The following is a 22,138-nucleotide window of genomic DNA, read 5'->3' on the forward strand; positions in this document are numbered from 1 at the left end:
ATAGTTCAGGATATCTAGGGTTCCCATTTCTGCCTTGGCAGCTTTTCGTACAGTGTTTTTCACCTAGGAGCCCCCAACCCCAAGCGTCCTCAAGATCAACTTTGATGGGTCGGTGCTGGATGGTGGCACCAAGGGTGGAGCGGGTTTCATCATTAGGGATCCGAACTCCATGGTCGTGGCGGCAGGAGGCTGTCAGTTATTTGACTGCACGGTTCCTGGAGCGGAGCTGAAAGCTGCCTGGGCGGGTCTTCGACACGCTCAGCGTGTGCTCTTAGCTAGTTCAGTCATTTTGGAGGGTGACTCGGTTACGGTCATCGGCAGGATCCAGAGGGGTCCGAGGGTTGGTGCTGCTGACCATTCCTTGATTCGCAATATCTAGATGATGATGAGGGACGAAGGAGTGGTCCAGGCGAAATATGTGTTTAGAAAAGCCAATGGGGCTGTGGATTGGGTGGCTACGTATGTAGCTAACCATGCCAGTAGTGCCCTATGGGCAGAGGATAAGAAGCTATCTCAGAAGCTTCGTGATATTTTATTTTCCGATTTTATTAGGAACATCCGTGTTGTATATATCGCAAAAAAAAAAAAAAAAAAAAAAAAAAAAAAAAAAAAAAAAAGAAAAAAAAAGAAAGAAAGAAGAAGCCGGTTTACATTGTATGGTTGTAACAGCGGTGGGCTCCACCATGAATACACGCTGCCAGCCCATAAACCGGCCAGGCAATCAAGCTCCAAAGCTGAAAGTTAAACCCAGGCCCACTTCTTCCACCAATCCTCCACTGACACGTTAAGTAAGATAGCTGTATTCTGTTTGACACCAAATACCTAACCCCCCCGGGTTCGCCTCTTAGCCCACTGTCGCAAAATTAGGGTTTGTTGGTTCCTCCTTCCTCTCTCCAATCGAAGAACCCTAAACCCCTTCTAGGCTTCTTTCGCACTCCCAAATCCCCTTCTCCCTCTTCCTCTCTCTCGAATGGCGTCGGTGAAGAGAAAAATCCTAGAAGAGCTGGCCGTGGACCTCGTCCGGCCTCAGAAGGCGGCGAGGGAGGAGGCGGAACCGGCCTACATCGACGAGTCGGTGTCCTGCCTCCACGACGTCTCCTATCCCGAGGGCTATGTCCCGGATCGCCCGTCCGCCTCCCGCCCCGCCGGCGAGAAACCCAAGCCGGCCAAGGAGTTTCCCTTCGAGCTCGACCCCTTCCAGTCCGAAGCCATCAAGTGCCTCGATAGTGGCGAATCTGTCATGGTGAGTTGCCGTCCACTTCTCTCAGTTCCTTTTCTTTTTGGGTCAAAATTTTAGTTTTTGTTCTGTTTCTAACGAGAAATTGGACCATTTTTTTTTCAAGGATTTCTAGATTTTTTTTCTCTACTTCTTGTATCTGGAACTAAGGTTCATAGAAGCGTGATGTAAATATTTTTGCAAGCTTAAAAATCACTCCGAATTCGTTGTCGTTGTTTAGGGTTTATTTTTAATTCAGTTTGTGGTTTGTTTCTCATGGGAATTTGGAAGGAAAATAGTATCTCTTGGATTCAGTTCCTGTTGAAATTACAATTTCAAGGTTTGTTTCTGGTTTTATGGATCAAAATTTCTGCATTGGAAGTGTCATTAAACTTCTGTACAAGCTTAAACTTTGCTCCTTTTCCTTTCTGTTTGTGCTTTTGTCGTAGTTAATTGTGTGAGAATCAAACTGGGAAAGCAATTTTTTAACTACAAAAAACGTTTAATTATTTTGTCTCTGCATGTTTTTCTCTTATAAATCATGGAAATCTCGCACATGAAATGTTATTACTCATTCTTGATTTTGATGTTTATATGGTCCAAAGTCCAAACTGTTGTTTAATGTGTATCAGTGCACTTTGGCTGAAAAGTGTGAATTTCTTTTGTTGAGGGGTTTCTAGGTGTCAGCACATACGTCAGCAGGGAAGACAGTGGTTGCTTTGTATGCTATTGCCATGTCCTTGCGAGACCAGCAGCGGGTCGTCTATACCTCTCCGATCAAGGCTCTTAGCAACCAAAAGTATAGAGAATTTAAAGAGGAGTTCTCTGATGTTGGTCTCATGACAGGGGATGTGACAATTGAGCCTAATGCCTCATGCCTGGTAGAATCGAAAGTGCATTTTATGGTTCCTTAAATTTTTTATTTTTGGCTGCAACCATGTCTGGATATGTAATCATTCTAGTGTTAAATCAAATTTTTAGGTCATGACCACCGAAATTTGGCGCAGTATGCTGTACAAAGGGTCAGAGATTATGCGGGAGGTGGCTTGGATCATTTTTGATGAAGTCCATTACATGCGTGACAGGGAGAGAGGAGTTGTTTGGGAAGAGAGTATTGTAATGGCTCCAAAGAACTCGCATTTTGTATTTCTCTCTGCAACAGTTCCTAATGCAAAGGAATTTGCTGACTGGGTTGCAAAGGTTATTGCTCATGCCATGTTATGCAATTTATATTTAAGAGTATTTGGATATCTATTTACTTTGTTAATTTTGAGTTCAGTCATTATTGGAGATTTCTGAGGTCCCCTTTATTATGTTGATTTGGCTAGTTGTGTCACAAATTTGTTCATGCAGTGCATGTTTTATATTGTATCCAGGTTCACCGGCAGCCTTGTCACATTGTCTATACTGATTATCGGCCTACACCTCTACAGCACTACATTTTTCCTTCTGGTGGTGATGGCTTATATTTGGTGGTGGATGAGAAGGGAAAATTTCGAGAAGACAGTTTTCAAAAATCTTTAAATGCACTTATTCCTGCGCGTGAAGGTGAGAAGAAAAGGGAGAATGGGAAGTGGCAGAAGGGAATAGTAGCAGGCAAACCTAGTGAGGAGAGTGACATATTTAAGATGGTGAAGATGATAATTCAGCGCCAGTATGATCCTGTCATACTTTTCAGCTTTAGCAAACGGGAATGTGAATTTCTTGCAATGCAGGTAAAGCTTGTATTTTGACTATTGTATACTTGGTTTACCCATTTGCATTTCTTCGTCAGTATTGTGCTGATCTAGTTGTGTTAATGCTGTTCCGAAGGTTTTACATGCATTTAGGTGCCATTGAGATGATATTAATAAATGAGATAGTAATTTAGTATGCTGTATTGCAAGTTGCATGTATGGATACCTGATTGGGAATTCATTGTTTGCCTTAGTTCATCTTTGATTCATAAGTAAATATTTTCCTGAACTCACTGGAAACAGTGAAGAAAAATAACTTAGGTAGGAGGCTGTACTAGAGGTTTCTCTAAATTTGTTTATAATTCAAATATCATGGTATGGCTTCATACCCTATACTACCTTGTACTTTATGAACTATAGTGCATTATCATTGTAACGTAGGGTACAGGCTGGTGCCTCGAAAAAGGGTGTAAGAACAATTATAAGCTCAATACTTAGAAACACCTAGTGGTTGAGGAGTTTGAGCTGGTTTGGGTGGCAGCAGTCAATTTGGGCTAGTTCAGGACATTATGAGTCAGTTTGCCTATGGAGCCATTCTGATGGATGTTGTTTCTAGAATTATAGATGACTAAATTGATTCATTGAAATTGACGTCATTGTTATTTTGCTTATTTCACAATTTTTAAATTTCATTTCAGTTTGTAAGAATTAGTTATGTTTATTCTTTATGGTTATATAGTTAATATCTGGTATTCCCTCTTGGTTTCATTTTAGATGGCAAAGATGGACTTAAATGAAGATGATGAGAAAGTGAATATTGAAACCATTTTTTGGAGTGCAATGGATCTGCTTTCTGATGATGACAAGAAGCTTCCCCAGGTCAGACATCATTCTGTGGTTTTATTAGAGATCATAATTTGTACTATTTATTCACTCGTGCATATGAGATCAGCTATTGTGAAGCATGTAATCTCTAATGGTAACAACAAAATGTGGGCTAAACCTTATATCAGCAATAATAAATATTTATTGTTGAGAAATTTGTAATGATGTTAGCTATAGAAAAAAAACTAATAGAGAGGCAAAAGAGAGTATATGAGAAGCATGTCACTGACATGGGTGCAATTTTAAGTGATTGAAAAAGTTTGGGCTATAGCTTTCTTTTTCATTGTAGCACTTAGATCAGAAAACTAGTCATTTTCTTTGTTTACCTCTGATAGTAAGTTAATAAATGTTTGGTGACTTGTAGATAAGTTCTTTTACCAACAGTGGATCTGTTGCTAAATATGTAAATAGATGTCCTTGCTCCTGAAGACAGCTCTAAATCATAAGGTATTGTGTGAGGAAAATAGTTATAATATTGTTGAAGCATTTAAAGCTTTGTGCCTTCATTATTCATAAAATTCCATCCAAATCCTTTATCCAAACTTGCTTGGTAGTTAGTGCACTGAAGATTAAGAGGATACAAAATTCTTGATCAACTAAAGAGGTCTTGCTGGAAGTTGTTGTGGATCTGGCTTTCTGGGCGTCTTAAAATAACTTCATGCCTACATTATAATATGAGACAGGCTGTTGATTGATGATCATTTTGCCTTCCCATAGGGAGCAATCTGGTTTATAGGTAAAGGTTAGTTCTGGCTCTGGGCATCTTGATGCTGGTTTCTTTTAGTTGAATTACCACTTGAATGAAACAAGAGATTAATTTTGGTTTAACATGCTTATAGGTTGGCAGAATCTTTTCATTCTAATTTCTCATCTGTTCAGTAGAACACTTCAGCATGCACTTTCACTCACAATATCTTCTCTGTTTTGTTTCCTTTTGCCTCATCCTTCCCACCCCCCTATCCTTCAAGTTCATCTCCTTTTACCTCATCCTGGCACCCCCTTCTGTTCTTCAAGTCCTTTTGGAGTGTGTGACTCTGATGCAATTATGATATCAAAGTTAGGATGGGGAAGTGGGGTTCGACTTGTTAGGTTTGTTTTATAACTTTGTAGCTGTCATCGCATTATATTTTCATGATATTCTACCTAAAGTCAACAAGGAATGTTCAACTTGGCATGTGATTCTTCTTTTTTTGTTATAGGAGTAAAGTACATATTGAAAGGCATAATTTGATGCTCATAGGTCTTCACTGGCATGTGGCTCCTATTTTTGAGCCGATCTCCTGTAGATCTTTTTACCTCATAGGCTTTAACTAATTTGTTGTTGCAGTTCTTAAAATTTTTTGATAAGTGCTCAGCGACAGGCTTACTCTTGGTTTTTGGGTAATTGTTTTTTCCAGCTAATTTATAGGTTCACATAACTTTTAAGCTTATATTAGGTAACTTTGTAAGAAAGATTGTGTACTCTGTGGCCTTACAGCTGCAAAAATGGGGAGCTTTAAAAGTTTCAAGGAGAATAGCCTTGGGTAACGATCAAAAAATTTTAATCTGTTATGTCTACTCTTTGTGAAGATTAGAGCTTGAAAATTCACTTTTCACATAATAAAAATAGCATGGGGTATCTGCTATAAACTCTGCGCAATTTTATGTTTGAAAAATTGATATCAGATCTGCATGCTGACTAGGAGCCTCATTTGAGCCCTTTAATGTCCAAAACGACCTAATTCTGCTAGCTCTTTGATAACTAAAAAAATATACTCTCATGCCACTTGATTCATGTACCTCTTTGCAAGCATCAAAGGCCCATTGACAGACATGTTCTCATCAAGTTAATCAAGAGAGTCCTACTCTTCCATTTCACAGGTTTATATGGAAAGCTTAGCACCGAGGAATCCCATATTTGGCATTCAAAGGTTTTGTTAGAAACACAAGATGTTGGAGATGGAAATGTATTTGATGTTGAGAGAGGAATAAATATGTGCTTATAGGATGCAGAATGAGAAGAAATATATGTTCCATTAAATGCAGAGTTACTTTTTGGCTAATATGTTGCTTGGATATTATGACACTTAAGTTTGTTGAGGCTGATTTTTCTTGTTCCTTTTTGTTTTGCTTTACATTATTTTTCCTTCTTTGCATAATGTTTCTTGAAGATTGTAATTCAAAATTGCTTTGGTGCCTGTCTCTCTCTCAAAGGAGATAGGAGTTTTCCTAGCATGAATCTGTGATCTATTGATCTAAGAGTTCAGCTGGTAGGTACCACGATGGTGTTTATCATGCTCCTCTATTTATCAGAGTCGTGTTATACATGTAGTCTTATCCATTTCTTATAGTCTCACTGTAAACATCTCTTGTATACCAGCTGATATGAAGTTCTTTATATTCCTCATGTGAGTATATCATATTAATCATTGTAACTTAATTCTAAAAAAAAAAAAATCATCATATCATCTTTCTTTCCACAGGTTACAAATATGCTACCACTCTTGAAACGTGGAATTGGTGTACATCATTCTGGTCTACTTCCAATTCTGAAGGAAGTGATTGAAATACTCTTTCAAGAAGGCCTCATCAAGGTTGATGTCAGATGTTGTTGATTTACTTTATATTCAAAGAATGCTGACGATTCCTGTATATACGTCTATGACTTGCCCTTCTTTTTGTTTTTTTTTTCTGTATGTGTATGTGCATGTGCATCAATTAAGGTTTGATGTGGCTTTGTTGAAACATATGATTGTCGTTCCTTTTTGTGATGCATATTCTGCATCAGCAAATATCATTTAATTCATATTGATTTCAGTTGCTGAATTCAGTAAAAAGGGGTGTATTATGTTTTTTGTTAATATCATAATATGTTTATGTTTCTTTAGGATGCGATATGGATGCCTACACAATCTGGTGATACAGGAACTAGTAGGAGATAGTTTCTAATGGAACTTAAAAATCCGAAGTAGGTGATCTAACTTAATCTTAAGCTTGATTTTCAGACTTTTACCCATTCATACAAGATCATTTTTATATATCAATATAGAACCCATCAAAGCTCAACAGTTTCTGACAACCCCATATACGATGATATCTTAATTCATTCTCTCTGCTCAATGAGATCAACCACCCACATATCTGACTACCCCACTTTTATTTCTTCTTCCTTCCTGACATATACGGACAATGGTTAATTGGCAAATTAACAGATATTTGTCTATTACTCTATTTTCACAAGACTTACGTGGCTGCTTGAGGAATTATCATCTTTATATCCTCCAAAAATTAGTTAGCTTCCCATTTCTTACCACCACTGCCTGCCCATATCAGAATCATCCAAAGCATAGGATATTTCTCTAACACTTAGATATAAGTAGCTTTTTGTTGGAAAAAGACAGCTGTATGTAAGAGATATTTATTTTAATCCCTTGATGTATTTTCTATTTAAAATTGGAAGGAGTTTCTAGTACATGTTTTCTTGATGACATGTCTAACCTTGCTTCTCAACCGTGAAATTCAATTTTGACTTGTGACTTAGTATCATTTTATGCAGCTAATTTAAAATGCATACGTTGTTTTGAAAGGCTGTTTTTCTCTCTTCCTTTATTTTAAGCATCAATGTGCTTAACATTCAATTGGCATTTAAGTTTAAATGATTAATATTCAGAATGAAGCCTTGTACGATGGCTCTGAAACCTTTTGCTTCAGTGTTTGTTTGCCACAGAAACCTTCAGTATAGGTCTGAACATGCCTGCCAAAACTGTAGTTTTTACAAATGTACGCAAATTTGATGGAGATAAATTCAGATGGATATCCAGCGGGGAGTATATCCAGATGAGTGGCCGTGCTGGCCGACGAGGTATTGATCAGCGTGGCATTTGCATTCTAATGGTGGACGAGAAAATGGAGCCATCTACAGCTAAAATGATGCTCAAAGGAAGTGCTGATTGTTTAAACAGGTAGGACATTGCTTGCGAATAAATTATGAGTTTCTTGTCTTGCAGATGCTCAATAATATGTTTCATTTTTCTGAGAATGCTGGATGATATTAATGTCAATACTTCTAGTCATCTGTATATTCATTTGAACAAAATCACTCCTTAGTTTGTGTTGTATTTTGGAACTCCACCATATATAACAAGGACTTTCATACTCTACATTTATATATGTACCATGCATGCAGGTGTATACATGCATGTATATGCACCCATAATATCATGGAGGTCCCCACAAAATGATACATTTTTTGGATAATTTGTAGATGTGTGGACACTTGAGGACTTAGACGCTTTCACCATTGGCTATAACTTGTGGAGATAAATTGATATATGGAAGATATGGAAGATTATAACTTTTGAGCTTGTTAATTAACAATACAGAATTAAAATTTTCAAAGGAGAAGATTAGTGAAATTCTGTCCTAAGCAAATTGAGGATGGATATGCACTTTCACCATTAGCTTTAATTGATGGAGATAAACTGATTTATTGAAGAATATAACTTTGGGCTTGTTGATCAACAAATAGAATCAAAATATCCAAAGAATAAGGGTACTGAAATTTTGCCACAAGCTAACATTTCTTTTGATCTAAGTAGCATTTAAGGTAGTCTAAACAAGCCAAGGGATTAAGGTTCGCCGAACCGGTACCGGAGGGGGTACCTGCCAGCGACCGGTTTGGCACGATACGGATCCATACCATGCCGTTTCAGGGCATACCAACACAAGGTGACCTGGAGAGGGAGTGGGAGGTGGAGGGGAAGAAAAGGAGAGAGGAAGAGAGAGGGGGGGAGCGAGAGGGAGAGGGAGGGAGGGAGGTAGGTAGGAAGGGAGAGGTCGAGGGAAACCCTAACCCTAACCCGACCCCAAGATAGAGAGAGAGAGAGGAGCTTACCAAGGGGGGCACTTTTGTGAGCGGCCGGGGGGCGGGGCGGTGTTCGCGAATGGGGGAGGGCATGGAATCGAGTCGCGAGGAAGGGAGTACAAAATCGAGTCACAAGATGGGGGGGAGTGCGAAACCGAGTTGCAAGGGGGGAGGGGGAGTTGAACCATTTTAAAAGGCAGAATCGTGCCGGTCTCCAACAGGTCTAGTTTGATACGCCTCGAACCGGCTGGTTTGACATGGTTTGGTAGACCCTGCAAGGGATCAATTTTTTTCATTTTATGCAGCAGATTCATTGGTGGAGGCTTTAGGCTCCTTATGGGATGATGATGTGTTTTTGGAAGAAAAAATGGAACTTACTCAAAAAATAGATCAGAAGATTGTGATATGATTGATTGATTTATGAGAAAGAATGCAGCTAACATTTCTTCATCTTAAATGCCTTTGATGCTGCTGCATTTTCTTAGCGGTAATTCCATGAACTTCCTTTGACTTATGTAAAATAAAGCTACCTTACTGATACAATATCTCTTATTATTCAGTGCCTTCCACCTGAGCTACAACATGCTGTTAAACCAAATGCGTTGCGAAGATGGTGATCCAGAAAAACTTCTTCGATACTCGTTTTATCAGTTTCAAGCTGATCGGGCCCTTCCTGATCTCGAGGTTTGTTGCTATTGACTAAAATTAAGTAAGGCTGTCTTTTGTTTCTTTAAACATGTGGTGTAGCACTTTTTATTAAGCATGACATGACCTGAAAATGTCATAAAAACTTCTCAATACTCATTTTATCAGTTTCAAGTTTATCAGGCCCTTCCTGATCTTGAGGTTTGTTGCCGCTGACTAAAATTGAGTAAATGGCTCTCTTTTGTTTCTTTAAGCATGTGCATAGCACCTTTTGTTAAACATGTCATGACCTGAAAATATACTAAAGTACGGGTGGTGTGATTCATTTCAAATTACAAAAAAAGGAAGATACTCTGGCAGTGACTTTGTCTACCATCTCCTTTTCCTCGTGCATATAGAACTGATTGGATTTTAGCTTTCTTAATTTATGCATAAAGTTTGCTTTTTCTTGATGCTATTTTTCAATCCATTTTCATGTTTTCTGCAGAAACAAGTAAAGGAATTGGAAATAGAGAGAGACTCCATTATTATTGAAGAAGAGGAGAGCTTGAAAGAATATTACAATCTCTTACAGCAGTACAGAAGTTTGAAGAATGATGTCCGTGATATTGTGTTTTCCCCAAAGTACTGTTTACCATTCCTGCAGCCTGGAAGGCTTGTGCGCATTCAATGCACTAATGATGACGAGAATCCATCTTTCTCAACAGATGCTTTCGTGGCATGGGGAGTGATTATTAATTTTGAAAAGGTGAAAATCCCAGGTGAAGGTAAGGAAACTAAATGTTCAATTCCGCAACTCTGCATTTATTGTATGTTTTATAATGTGAATTGACTGATCATGGTTTGGGCAATGGTGTTCAATTAATATTTTTGTTATTTTTTTTACACAAACTTCTCTTTAAATGTTGCAGATAAACATCCTGAGGATGCTAATTATACAGTTGCCGTCCTCACAAGGTGTGTTGTGAATAAGGAAGTGGGTTCAAAGAAATCCATGAAGATTGTTCCTTTAAATGAGCGTGGAGAACCTGCTGTGGTTTCATTGCCTCTTTCTCAGGTCATTATTAATTTTGTTTCTTTGAATTCAAATTTAGTGTTCACTACTCTCTTTTCTTCAATCCTTGTGGAGAAAGCATTATTAGTTCCTGCATCTTCTTGTTTTTTCTTAAGGATTCTTTTGCTTAAGAAATAACTTGAGTGATTTCTGAAACAGTTTGAAAGCTTAAGCAGCATCCGTCTATTCATACCTAAGGATCTCTTGCCACTAGAATCTCGGGAGAATACATTGAAAAAGGTTTCAGAAGTTCTTTCCAGGTTTGCCAAAGATGGGATACCTCTCTTAGATCCTGAAGAGGATATGAAAGTGAGCAACAGTTCTTCTACTTCTTAATTTTTTGGGTTTTATTAGTTTTTTTTATGGTCCTTAACATCTCCTATGAATTCAGGTACAGTCTAATTCATACAGAAAAGCTGTTAGAAGGATAGAAGCTCTAGAGAGTCTATTTGACAGACATGAAATCCGGAATTCGCCACTTATCCAACAAAAGCTGAAAGTTTTGCGTGCGAAGCAAGAATTGACTGCTAAAATCAAGTCAATCAAGAAAACAATGCGTCTTTCCACATCACTAGCCTTCAAGGATGAACTGAAGGCACGAAAACGTGTTCTTCGTAGGCTGGGGTAATGTCTCCTTATTTTGATTATATAGCACAGGCTTATTATCTGAGATTAAGGCCCTGTTTGGGTGCCGGAGTCAATTATCTGGTGATAAGCTCCCATTGAAGGGCACTGCGGTGGAGAAAATCAATGAAAGTTGGAGGCATTGCTGAGTGGATAATCCCCAAAATTGAAGATACTGGATTCTCTGTGAGAGTTGATTTCCAATATCCCCATTTTTGGGAGTCTACGGATCAAGGTTTCCCTTATAGGAAAAAAACTCCTCTCCAGTGTTCTCTCCCCACTAACTTCTTCCAGGCCTTCACCCTGTAGGGTATATTCTGTTGATACCTTATCAGGGAATCCAAACAGGCCCTAAATGCCATTGATGCTGAATATCTTTGTTCTGGGGTCACTCTATGCATGTTGGCATTGGTGGATAAATGAATTATCAATCAAAATATATAAACTCAAAAGGTTAAAGATAAAAATTATTAACTTTTTTTTTTTTTTTTGGTTGTTGTGGTGGGGGGGGGGCGCTTGCTCTTATATATAGGCATTGGCAAGCAAGAAGATGGAGTATGTTCTTGCATTAAAAATCGTATGTTGGATTTTTCTTAGAGGATGTTAATGAAAATTATATTGACCCAAGTGACTGACAGCCACTTCTAATGCTGGTCCTAACCCTGAGGAAAAATATTCTGTTGAAACTATGTAGATTTAATAGTGGAAGTCAGGCTATGCTATAAGATGGCTTTTGGACATTATTTTAAGCTGATGTGGAACATTTCCTGGAAGAAGGGTACCGGAACTTTAATGATCATGGCAAGAAATCGTTAAGGACTGTTAGTGATCAAGGAGACCTTTTATAGCGGTAGCATGCAAGCATTAAAATGCTGTACATGTATCCTTCATGGTTTCTAACCTTTTCTGTTTCCTGGAAGTTAACCATTTTTGTTCTTGTTTTAACTGATGCCTTGTGTGGTTTGCAGATATATTACCAGTGAAGATGTTGTAGAGTTAAAGGGAAAGGTTTCTTGTGAGATCAGCTCTGCTGATGAATTAACACTAACAGAGCTTATGTTTAGTGGGGTACTGAAGGATGTGAATGTGGAGGAGATGGTTGCACTTCTCTCATGTTTTGTGTGGCAGGAGAAGCTCCAGGAAGCCCAGAAACCAAGGGAAGAGCTGGACCTGCTTTTTTCTCAGCTGCAAGAAACAGCAAGAAGGGTTGCCAATGTTCAGCTTGAGTGCAAGGTGTCCACCTACCTGACCTTGAACTTTTTTTCTCTTATATTCGGGGTAACCTCTGCTAGGGTTACATGGCAACTGCAAGTTATGAGAATAAAAACAACGGATCCTAATCCCAGTAAGCCACTGATATGCTTCTATTTTCTCAACAGGTCCAAATTGATGTGGAGAATTTTGTGAATTCTTTTCACCCTGATATCATGGAAGCAGTGTATGCATGGGCAAGAGGATCCAAATTCTACGAAATCATGGAGATCACGCAAGTATTTGAAGGTAGCTTAATCAGGGCCATTAGAAGGCTGGAGGAAGTTCTGCAACAGCTAATTTTGGCATCAAAATCCATTGGAGAGACCCAATTGGAATCAAAATTTGAAGAGGCTGTTACTAAGATCAAGCGTGATATAGTATTTGCAGCATCTCTGTATTTGTAGTCAGATAACAATGTATTCAAACTTCGGAAATGGCATCCGAGCAATTTTTGCTTTTCTGAATTGAAGAGCCATTGCAATTGCCAGGCACAAAACACCTTTAGTCTTTGGTGCTAAAATTATAGAGCAGTGGCGACAACATTTAAACTACAGCAAATAAAAGGTGCAGACCTAGTGGCCTGTCTGCTGTACCAGCCTGTACCATACCAAAGTTCTTGGTTTAGTTCGGTTACTTGCTGAAAGCACAAGTTAACTAATGATGGCAGTAGATTATTTTTCATTTTTATTTTTTAACACATAGCTGTGCTAAGAGAATTTTGTTATTGTGCTTTTGTATTTGCACGAAATTTGTTTCCATTGGAACAAGAAAGTGTCTAAATCTATGATCCATCATATAGTTGAAGCTACCGTTCAGTCTGATTGATCCATGAACTTTGCTGGTGAGGTTTTCAGGTCATGTAATCAAATGAGCAGTTGAGTGCTGCCTTGAGACTTGCATTTCTTCTGAATGTTACAATGAACGCGGCTATGTTGGTCTGCTCCTTTAACAGATGAGGCCATTAAGTGTTAAATTTATAGAAGTTGAAGCAAACTCTGCAACTCACCGAGAAATGTAGACCTTATCTGATTAAACTCACAGGCAACTCCAAATCATTCAACCTAATGCCTTACATCTGACATTCACTTACTCCATGCTTCTGAGATAATGAAAATCACCTCCATGAGAAATGATAACATCATCCGAGTCTGAACCATAGTTTGAACTAGAGCCTCTAAGCCTCCTGCTGGCTTCCAAATAAGCAGGGATGGGGCTGGGAACAGGCAAGGGATCTCCATTTCCATTGAGCCAGCTTGAGGGTCGAGACTTCAGCATGAACAATGTAAAATTGAGCCTATGGGCGGCCCGTCTGTATGCCTGTACATAGGAGTGATGAGATCTAAAGTAAGCCATTCTCAATAATTCCCATAATCAAAAATAGCTATTTTCTTTTTGCTGTCCAGTTCTTCCTCTTGACTTTACGTCAGTTCCTTTCTAACAATAATTGCCATTCTGCAGCAAAATTAAGTTCTAGATCCAGCAGGTCACATCATCATCATGTGAAATGCCTAACTATCGAGTTCATGAACATTCATTCAGTAGTGAAAGAGAATGCCATCCACACAATGCATTCAATAATTCCCTGATTAAACGCAATGTATCTTGGAACATTTGAGTTTTTGTTTGTCGTGCTTTTTGTTTGTTGACCCCAAGTTTCTGTCAGTGATAGGTTCTGCTCTCTCTATGATATTTTAATATCCGCTCTCCGCGCTCTAATCCTGGCAGAGGAGAGCAATATCTTCTCCCTATTATTCGGTATGCATATCACTAACAGTTAAGCTGCACTCTCATCTAAATTGATCTCTGCTACTTGTACAGTATAAGCTCACATCGAAGACAGCCTACCCTAGAGACACTCAGAACTGTTGGTGCTTGCGACTACATAACTACCACGCGATAAGAAAGTCAAAATCAGTGAACCACTGCAAAATGTTTCAAATATCATTCATTTGTGTTCTGTAGAATGGCCCACCATTTCCATGACAGTAATATTCGTGCAGTATCTGCAATCGATAGTTAAGATCTCGATGAATTCACCTGTTGGTTGGAAAACACCAGCATTCTTTGGTTGATTTAAATGTTCTTATTTTCCCTTCAAGATTATCTCAATTATCCAGTAAGGTGCGCAGCGTTTTGTGTGAATTCTCTTTAAAGTAGGATGTTTAACCAAAGACTGCCATAACTATAACCAAATCACGTCATGATTGGTGAGATATCCATCTTAAGTGACCAAAATCACACCTTAATAGGTCCTTCCGTCAGTTTATCCTCTATTGCTGCCATTTTTCATCACACTCGAGTAACCTTGTTTGGTTAACCACGTCCATAGTGAGCACCAATATTGTTGGACTTGAGGATGGGAGAAGTACACAAGGTTATATTGAATAGACAAGGCAATATATTTGAAGATGAAAGGGAATTTTGTTTTTTTCCTTGGAGGAAAATTTGTTTTCATAATAGGTGGATCATCTTGAGGATCTAATGAACATCATCACATAGGTTGTTTGTCTTATGAGAGTTAATTTATAGAAGTGTGGATTTCTTGGGAATTGACTGGAGTGATCCCATATCTTATGATGGGAACTTCATTATAGAGATGAACTCCTCAATCATAATTATCATATGAAATTTTTGACATAGCCATGTGAAGTTAGGTGGTGATAGAGAAAGCAAAGATATTCTCAATTTTCTCGGTCATGAGGCTCTTGCTACGAATTTTAGTAAATTCCTTTTAACTTTCAGTTCCTGAAAATGTTTACCATGGCAAGACCATCATGTCCTAGTAACATGCAGCAGACTAGCAGGCAAAAGGTGAAAAAATTGAAAAGTAGAAAGGGAATCAATTGGGTCTATTGATCCATGAGTGCGAACTATCTGTAGTGGCTGTTGAAAGCTGTCAGAATACCTTCATCAGATACAGAAACAGTCAGTTCAAGTAAAAGAATCTGGCCATTGAGCAACATTGTCATTCATACTCAAAAACTTATCTTCAGCAAAGTGATTGGTTGTAGGTACTGAAATCTATTCACTCTCATAATTAGATCCTAAAATATGTTGAAAATACATGCAGTCTTTCTACAAAGAAATTGTCACATCAATGTTATCATCACTATTATTGGCCATGCATGCTGCCAATTATGCAGCTGGTACCATGAATTTTGAATAAAAATCGCGCGTTCATCGTTTCGCATCTGCAACGCATTAGCCATTGTCCAGTTGTCAGAGATTATACAGCTAGTACTAACATACAATCTATTGCACCAAGGCTGCAAGACACACAAGCATGCCAGCAGACTGACCAATCCCATGAAGCTGTGTTTGATTGACAACCACTTCATTCAACAGCAACAAGAAAAGCTCCAGCTTCAAATCACTCCTGCCAGGGATGATTCACTGTTCGCTAGCAGGACATTGTCTTGAAGGCATCAGTCTCGGCGGTGTAGATTCAGGTGTTCTGAGGCTGCTAATGACAGAATCTAGATTCCTTTCTTTGAGAGCCTCATCCAAATTCTCCATGGACTGGCTTACAACATGTGCCTAGTCTGACTACTTTAGTTGTACTGCTTCCATAAGTATTGTGCCTAAATCATCATGTCAAACTCAAAACTATATACTTGTTGGCACGCTTGTTGCTTGGCCAGAAATCATGTCTAGTTCCTGGTAGAAGCTGCAGCCCGTGACATCGACGACAGAAGGTACATTGCCTGTCTGAGCAATGCAACGTGCCGCCATGGCCTTGAACAGAAGTACTGTCTTAATTACAAGAAGATAAATTGTTCTGCTTTGTTCTCGGTCTGCTGGTTTGCTGTTATTGGAGATAATTGCAGGCTTGAGTGCAGTGCAGCCCCATTCGAAGCCATCCCAGTTGGGATTGATGCTTCAGTGTTTCAGGCCCGGCGCCGAGACCGATCATGCTTCGGCATGGTGTCTGAATGATTGGAGGTCCCAGTTCATGCAGAGCCTGCAGGCATGAATGCTGTTTATAAAAAAAATCCATCCATTCATTCAGGGTGCCGGTCCAAGAACGGTAATGGGATTATGCCAAGGCCGCCATGACGCAGCATCGACAACTTCTCTCCTCTACCATCATTACAGCCCATGCGCACCGGCGTTGGCTTTGGCACTGAGAGAAGTTTGGTGAAGAAGGCAATGATGGGCTTCATAGAGGATGGCACTGTGGAAACTTGATACGCTTTGTAGCTGACATGCCTCAGTGATGGTTGTGGTGGCGTATGAATGAAGCCCATACTCCTGCCGGCTTGTTGCTTGATCATTGAGTCAAAAGGATGAAAAAAAAAGAGAAGTTTTCACTTAGATGCCACCTTTTTACTCCTCTTGGGCTGACGCTGATATAGTAGTAATGCAGCTTTGGAAAAAAGTATATGGTTGGATAAAGATACTCTCTGTTGTCAAGGACCCAACCTAAAAATTAGTGAAATTTGGTAGGGGCCAGCTTTAGTACATCTACCAATTCGAGAGGGTTGGTGTCTCCAGAAAAAATGTATTACTTTTTATTTTGGAGGAATCATTGCCAACTAGGTGTCTGATACACCTAACAAAAATTCTAGAAGGTTTGGCTGATCAAATGGGCTGAAAATTCCAACTTGAAGAGGTTACCAGTTTTATGATGGACCATTAAACAGGACATTCCTTTAGTGTGGGCACTATTAGCTAAGAGTATTGCTCACAGAGGACCGTCCTATAGAAGATCTATGCATTACTTCTGTTGCGCTCAAATATAAAAATTAGAAAATTTTATTTTATTTAGAAATTAGAGAATTTTATTTTTGCAATATTGAAATTTGAGAATATTGAGTTGCTCTTACCCCTGTCTTCTTCTTTTTCCTTTAATTGCAATTCAAGGAGGTAGTCAAACTTTGTTCAATATGTTGTCCTATTTTTTCTTTTCTCTAATGCCAACTAATAAATAGAGCAACCTTCCCCTTGCACTGTCTTCCTATCTAGGTTTGCAAGTGAGTTAGGTCTAGGTTCTTGTGCAGCTTGACTCAATCCAACCCTAACCAGCTTCGAACCTATGGTCTACATCCCAGCTGGAAACGGATCGCCGGTGGACCAGGTCTTCCTTATGTTTCTAAATTTTTTGTCTTGCCAATTCGGGTCGATCGAGTCGATACAATGTTTTGAATTCTTGTCCAAGTTCATTGGACTTCTCTTCTTAGGTTGCGACCCATACCTAACCCATTGGCCTAAACTTGGAGTATATATTATTAGGTCTGGATCTGGTTGGACATGAATCAGAATTGTCTACCTCACTTGCATTCCTATTTCTATTGTCACCTTAGGAAGTACATAGAACATGCCTCTGTATTTTTGCCATCACAAGGGGAACTGCAGCTCTTACCCAAGGTCTATATCAAGCCGCTGTGCTCGTTTTGTTGTCTCACTGGATACATCCCAGCCATCCCCACATTTGCATCACCATTGCTCACTATACCTGCAGGCAGGGTTGTTGTGAGCCATAATATGTTTCTTGAAGCAATATCATGTTTGTTGTTCATATAGTCCCCAAGTTTCCATCACCATGGAGCCATTTCTAGATGCTCTAGAACGCAGACCATTTTGCTGTAATTTTAGTGGTGAAAGTGTATCTGTTGCTTCTTCATTATGATTGTAGGAACCAGCAATTGTGTAACAAGTGCAAAGAGATTAAATCAGGGGACAGAGGTTTAGCAATAGCTAGTGGCTAAGAACTCTCTTGTTTTCCCTTTATTTCTAGAGCAAATAACAAATCTAATGGCTATGTTTCACAGTAACATCTTTAGTTTTATTTCCTCTTGTCCAACATAAAATCACCTCATATAGGAAGCTGCTGGTGTTCACATTACCACAACCATTGATCATCAAATCTAAAATCAAAGAAAAAGACTCATGAAAAATCATAAAGAAGAAACAAATTCTTGCTTTGTGGAAAAACTATTCAACTACAACACCTTTACACAACCTCTCATTTAGTCTCTGAACTAGATCTCTTCCTCTTTTTTTTTTTTTTTTTGATACAATGGCAACTCACACTGATCGAATATGAGTGCAACCAATAAAGTCGGAAAAGAGAAGATGACGAAGAGGGAAAGAAATAGACTCATGACTCTCCCAGAGGATCTCTCTCGAATGATGTGCAACATAGGATGTGACCCAGTCCGCTGCACTGTTCGTCTTCCGATAGATGTGAGTGGCCCGGAAGGAGCCAAACTCTCTTGCAAGCTCGCGTATGTCATGAAGTAATGGGTGTCTGTCATCACAGCTGTGTTGGCCTTGAATCTACAGGCATACACTTCATTTTTGTGCTTGATGGATAAGTACTCTTCTTACTTCTGAGAGAAAGTACTACACTCACTAAGAAGGAAAAGCTTGAAGCAAAAGAACATCTGGTTTATATATATATAGTTCTAATTGAAAACCTTATTTGGCATGGCCAAAGTGCCCCATCTTAAGATGACATGGGGAACCACATATCACCAAGTCCAGCAAGCATTTTTCTTGTGGTTCAAGGGATTTCAAAATATTAGGTTCTACATCAGAATCATTATAGTTCGTTCAAACAATATTGACATAGGGATTGAAACCACTTATCATGCCACAAATGCCATTTACCATCACTCCCTCATTAAATAGCTTTTCCGTACCCCTTTGTTTGACTAACTCCCATGGGCATGTCCACAGCTCAAGATGCATCCCACGTGCATGTCCATTTCCTGATGTATGGTATGCCCTTTTAATAGGCATAACCCCACCACCTTGTTAATATCAAATCTTATTAACATAAGAGTATAGGACTATTATAATACCTACAAGGTTATAGATATAAGTGAACTTATGCTCCCACTTGGACAGATGCTTCCCTAGTGACCTCAACCAAAGAGGATAGGACATAGATAGTAGCACCAGGAGCTAAAACTACGTTATGAGATTTTTGAAACAAAGGTTTGGAGGAAAAAAAAAGACTTCCCAACGTACTTCTAGGAAAGAGACAGTTACAAAAGGAGGTCATATATATGCAGGCCCGACTTCTCTTGTGTGCATGCTTTTGATTTAATTTGAAGCATACTCACCAAGTAAAAAAAAAAAAAAACAACTAGAAAGAAGGAGGTCATGTGGGGCAGCTGAGTGACATCATTTCTGGACCAGGCTACTCTCTGTTCCCAAAGTTCCCCCATGCATGACCCTCCTAAATCTCCATTTCAGTGTTGCCTTGAGAAAAATAAATAAAACAAATAAAATTGTTCATCACCTTTCCATGGTTAGTGGATAAGATGTTTGGGTGGGGCAGACCATTATTGGTGAGAAAGCTCAAAAAATTGGTGTCACCACCTAGGTTCAAATCCAAGAGGTGCCAACCAGCTGATTTCTTTAGATCCATTGCCTTCAAGTATGATAGAATCTTGAAATATAAAACCTAATAGAAAGAGAAGAGAAGGTAGCCCGGGGACAGCATAAACTTGATTAGATTGTAGGAGATGGTCATGCAAGTCTTATATCCAATCATGCGCATTTTGTGTTAGGGTCAAGAGAGACTTAAACTTTGACTGAAGTACATTATTTTTGAAGCTAATGGATAATCCACTCTTTGCAGCTAAGTGATATAATATCCAATCATGAGCATCCTCTACTGTCATTTCTTTAAATTAACATTTAAAAATTCAAGATTTTGTCGCCTATCTCGACATTATTGTTACATGCCAAATACTCCTGATTTGTTGCTCCACTTGCTTTTCAGAAAACTATTGCAGCACGTGCATTTTTCACCATTAGGGGATAGTTACTTTGGGAGGAGTTAGACTCCGGAATGGGAATGAATGGCTTCTATTCTAACTGTTTAGTTGAGGAAAGTCCTATTCTCATTCCGATTTTTGAAAAGAATAAGAATACTTCAATCTCTCAAAATCTACTCCCTCCTTTTCTTGGTATTCAAATTTTGTTCAGATTCCGATTTCAGTTCCGATTATGAACCAAATGTGTCGGTGGATATGGCCATTCTAATTTACACTCCAATCCATTCTAACTCGGATTCGAATCATAAACCAAATGCGACAACCAACTAAGGACATATGGAGGACAAATATTTAGTTGGATTATGTATGTTACTGTTTAAGACACATTAAATTCGTACAATTGTACCAAGTGCTTGTCTTCTATTTTCTTGCCCCCCTAAAATGGTGGGGTAGCTAGTTGAATGGGCGGTGGCCTGTAAATTTTCCTATTTCTCTTATCAATAGTATTTTGGGTAGGTGGCTGGAGGCTTACCTGTGCTTAAATTCGTTCTTCTGTATTGAGACTAGAGAACAAAAGCAATGCCAGGAAATCAGGACTGTTAGAATTGAAGTGACAACATAGGGAGCTTTATGGCCCACACAAAAGGAGCCGGTTCTAGTTTAGGCTATCATCATAAAGACACATGGGTTGGCAAGGATTGAAATATATATATATATATATTGGCATTTTAAAGGGCACTCTTATCTTTAGAATAAAGCGAGGTGATTTGATATATGCTATATGAGGTGGTGGAAATGGAGATGTTTGAGGTGGGTTGTCCAAGCTGAAAATTTTGCCTTAAGATAATAGAAATAAGCAAAACAAGAGAGAGAGAGAGAGAGAGAGAGAGTTGAAAGCAGAGTATTGATGGAGACAACTAATCTTTTAAGTGGAATCCTCATGCCAAACTTTTTTACTTTAGGTTCATGAAATCCAATGATCCAAACAAGCTAATTTTTCAGTTGGAACGCCACATAAAATGGTGGCATATTTTCTCAACAGTGGTTCAATCAAAAGGCAAAGTAGTTGCATGAAACATGGCGAAGAACCATAATTAAATGATATAAGGACTATTTTTGAGACTGAGACAGTTCAAGAGCTATTAGCAACTGACTGATACCATTAGAATTAGTGTTTTACATGGAAGTGACGGCCTAGAGAACTCTGCGGCCCACAGAAAAAGAGCCATTTGCAGCTCACGGCCATCATGATGGACAACACATGGGTTGGCGAGCATCGAGATAGTTTTGCTCCTCCTTTGTGGGACACTTCATCTTTTAGAAGTGCAGCTGGGGGACTCAGAATTGCCCACCGAGCATAGAGCATTAGAAGCCTACAATTAGCCACTGTTGTCATTGGTGCATACTGTTGTCATGCTCCAAATCTGAGGGTTATTCCAAGCTTTTACCCCATGCGCGAGGACGAATGACAGAGAGAGAACATGGCCTCTTCAGGGTGCAGCGAGCGGGATGAAGTTGAAATTAAACATCCCTGGATCTTGTTGGATTCATTGCGATTGGTTACACTCTGGCCATGGGGAAGAAGACTCCAGTGTATAGCAGAAGAACTCTGCTTCAACAGTGTAAAATAAAAAAGAGTATTTAAGTTTGTCATGGATGGGATATCTAGTGAATTAGTCCTTTTTTTGTATCACAGTGACACAGGAAAATGGAATATATTAGAGCTTTTTTTAAAATATTATATCTTTCTTTGGGATGCTCAGATTATAAAACATTTTATGAGGGTCTGAACTCTGAAGTTTGCCATTTGTCGAAGCCATCCATCTGCTCTTGTCATTCAATGCAGAGGCCAGTTGGAAGTCTCTCGGCTGATTGGCATCTCTCTCTTTATCATGAGGTCTGCTATGATGGTGGCACTCCATATATAAATGAAATAAATGGACAAAACTTCCATTCATGCAATGTGCTCCAGAGGCAGAATGGATGATGAATTCAACACTAGAATGAAATCACCAGACCTGTCTGCTGTAAGCCTGTGTATCTTCAAGGAGTGCAATTAACTTGCAAAGGATGCAACAGGGGAGTAGATTTAGTTTATGTTTTTCTTATATTAAATTGTATCCTATACACATGAAGAATATCAAATTTGACCGTCGGTCGGGTTTTAGAGTCTCACTACAGCTAGAATTCCTTATAATAAGTTCACAGCAG

The 22,138-nt window shown here is 39.0% G+C and overlaps 1 protein-coding gene across 1 annotated transcript; it reads left to right on the forward strand.

Moving 5' to 3' along the window:
* The first annotated feature begins 839 nt into the window (after window positions 1–839).
* On the forward strand, window positions 840–13,030 carry LOC103720870 (DExH-box ATP-dependent RNA helicase DExH9). Its single transcript, XM_008810813.3, has 14 exons — window positions 840–1,243; window positions 1,897–2,097; window positions 2,198–2,416; window positions 2,593–2,931; window positions 3,667–3,771; window positions 6,240–6,350; window positions 7,468–7,718; window positions 9,181–9,304; window positions 9,753–10,032; window positions 10,177–10,322; window positions 10,479–10,628; window positions 10,711–10,943; window positions 11,912–12,176; window positions 12,323–13,030. Exons 1-14 carry the CDS (start codon window positions 971–973, stop codon window positions 12,599–12,601), a joined length of 2,976 nt encoding a protein of 991 aa, XP_008809035.2. The 5' UTR covers window positions 840–970; the 3' UTR covers window positions 12,602–13,030.
* The last annotated feature ends 9,108 nt before the right edge of the window (window positions 13,031–22,138 follow it).

The sequence above is a fragment of the Phoenix dactylifera genome, chromosome 17, assembly GCF_009389715.1.
Source record: "Phoenix dactylifera cultivar Barhee BC4 chromosome 17, palm_55x_up_171113_PBpolish2nd_filt_p, whole genome shotgun sequence".
NCBI lineage: Eukaryota > Viridiplantae > Streptophyta > Magnoliopsida > Arecales > Arecaceae > Phoenix > Phoenix dactylifera.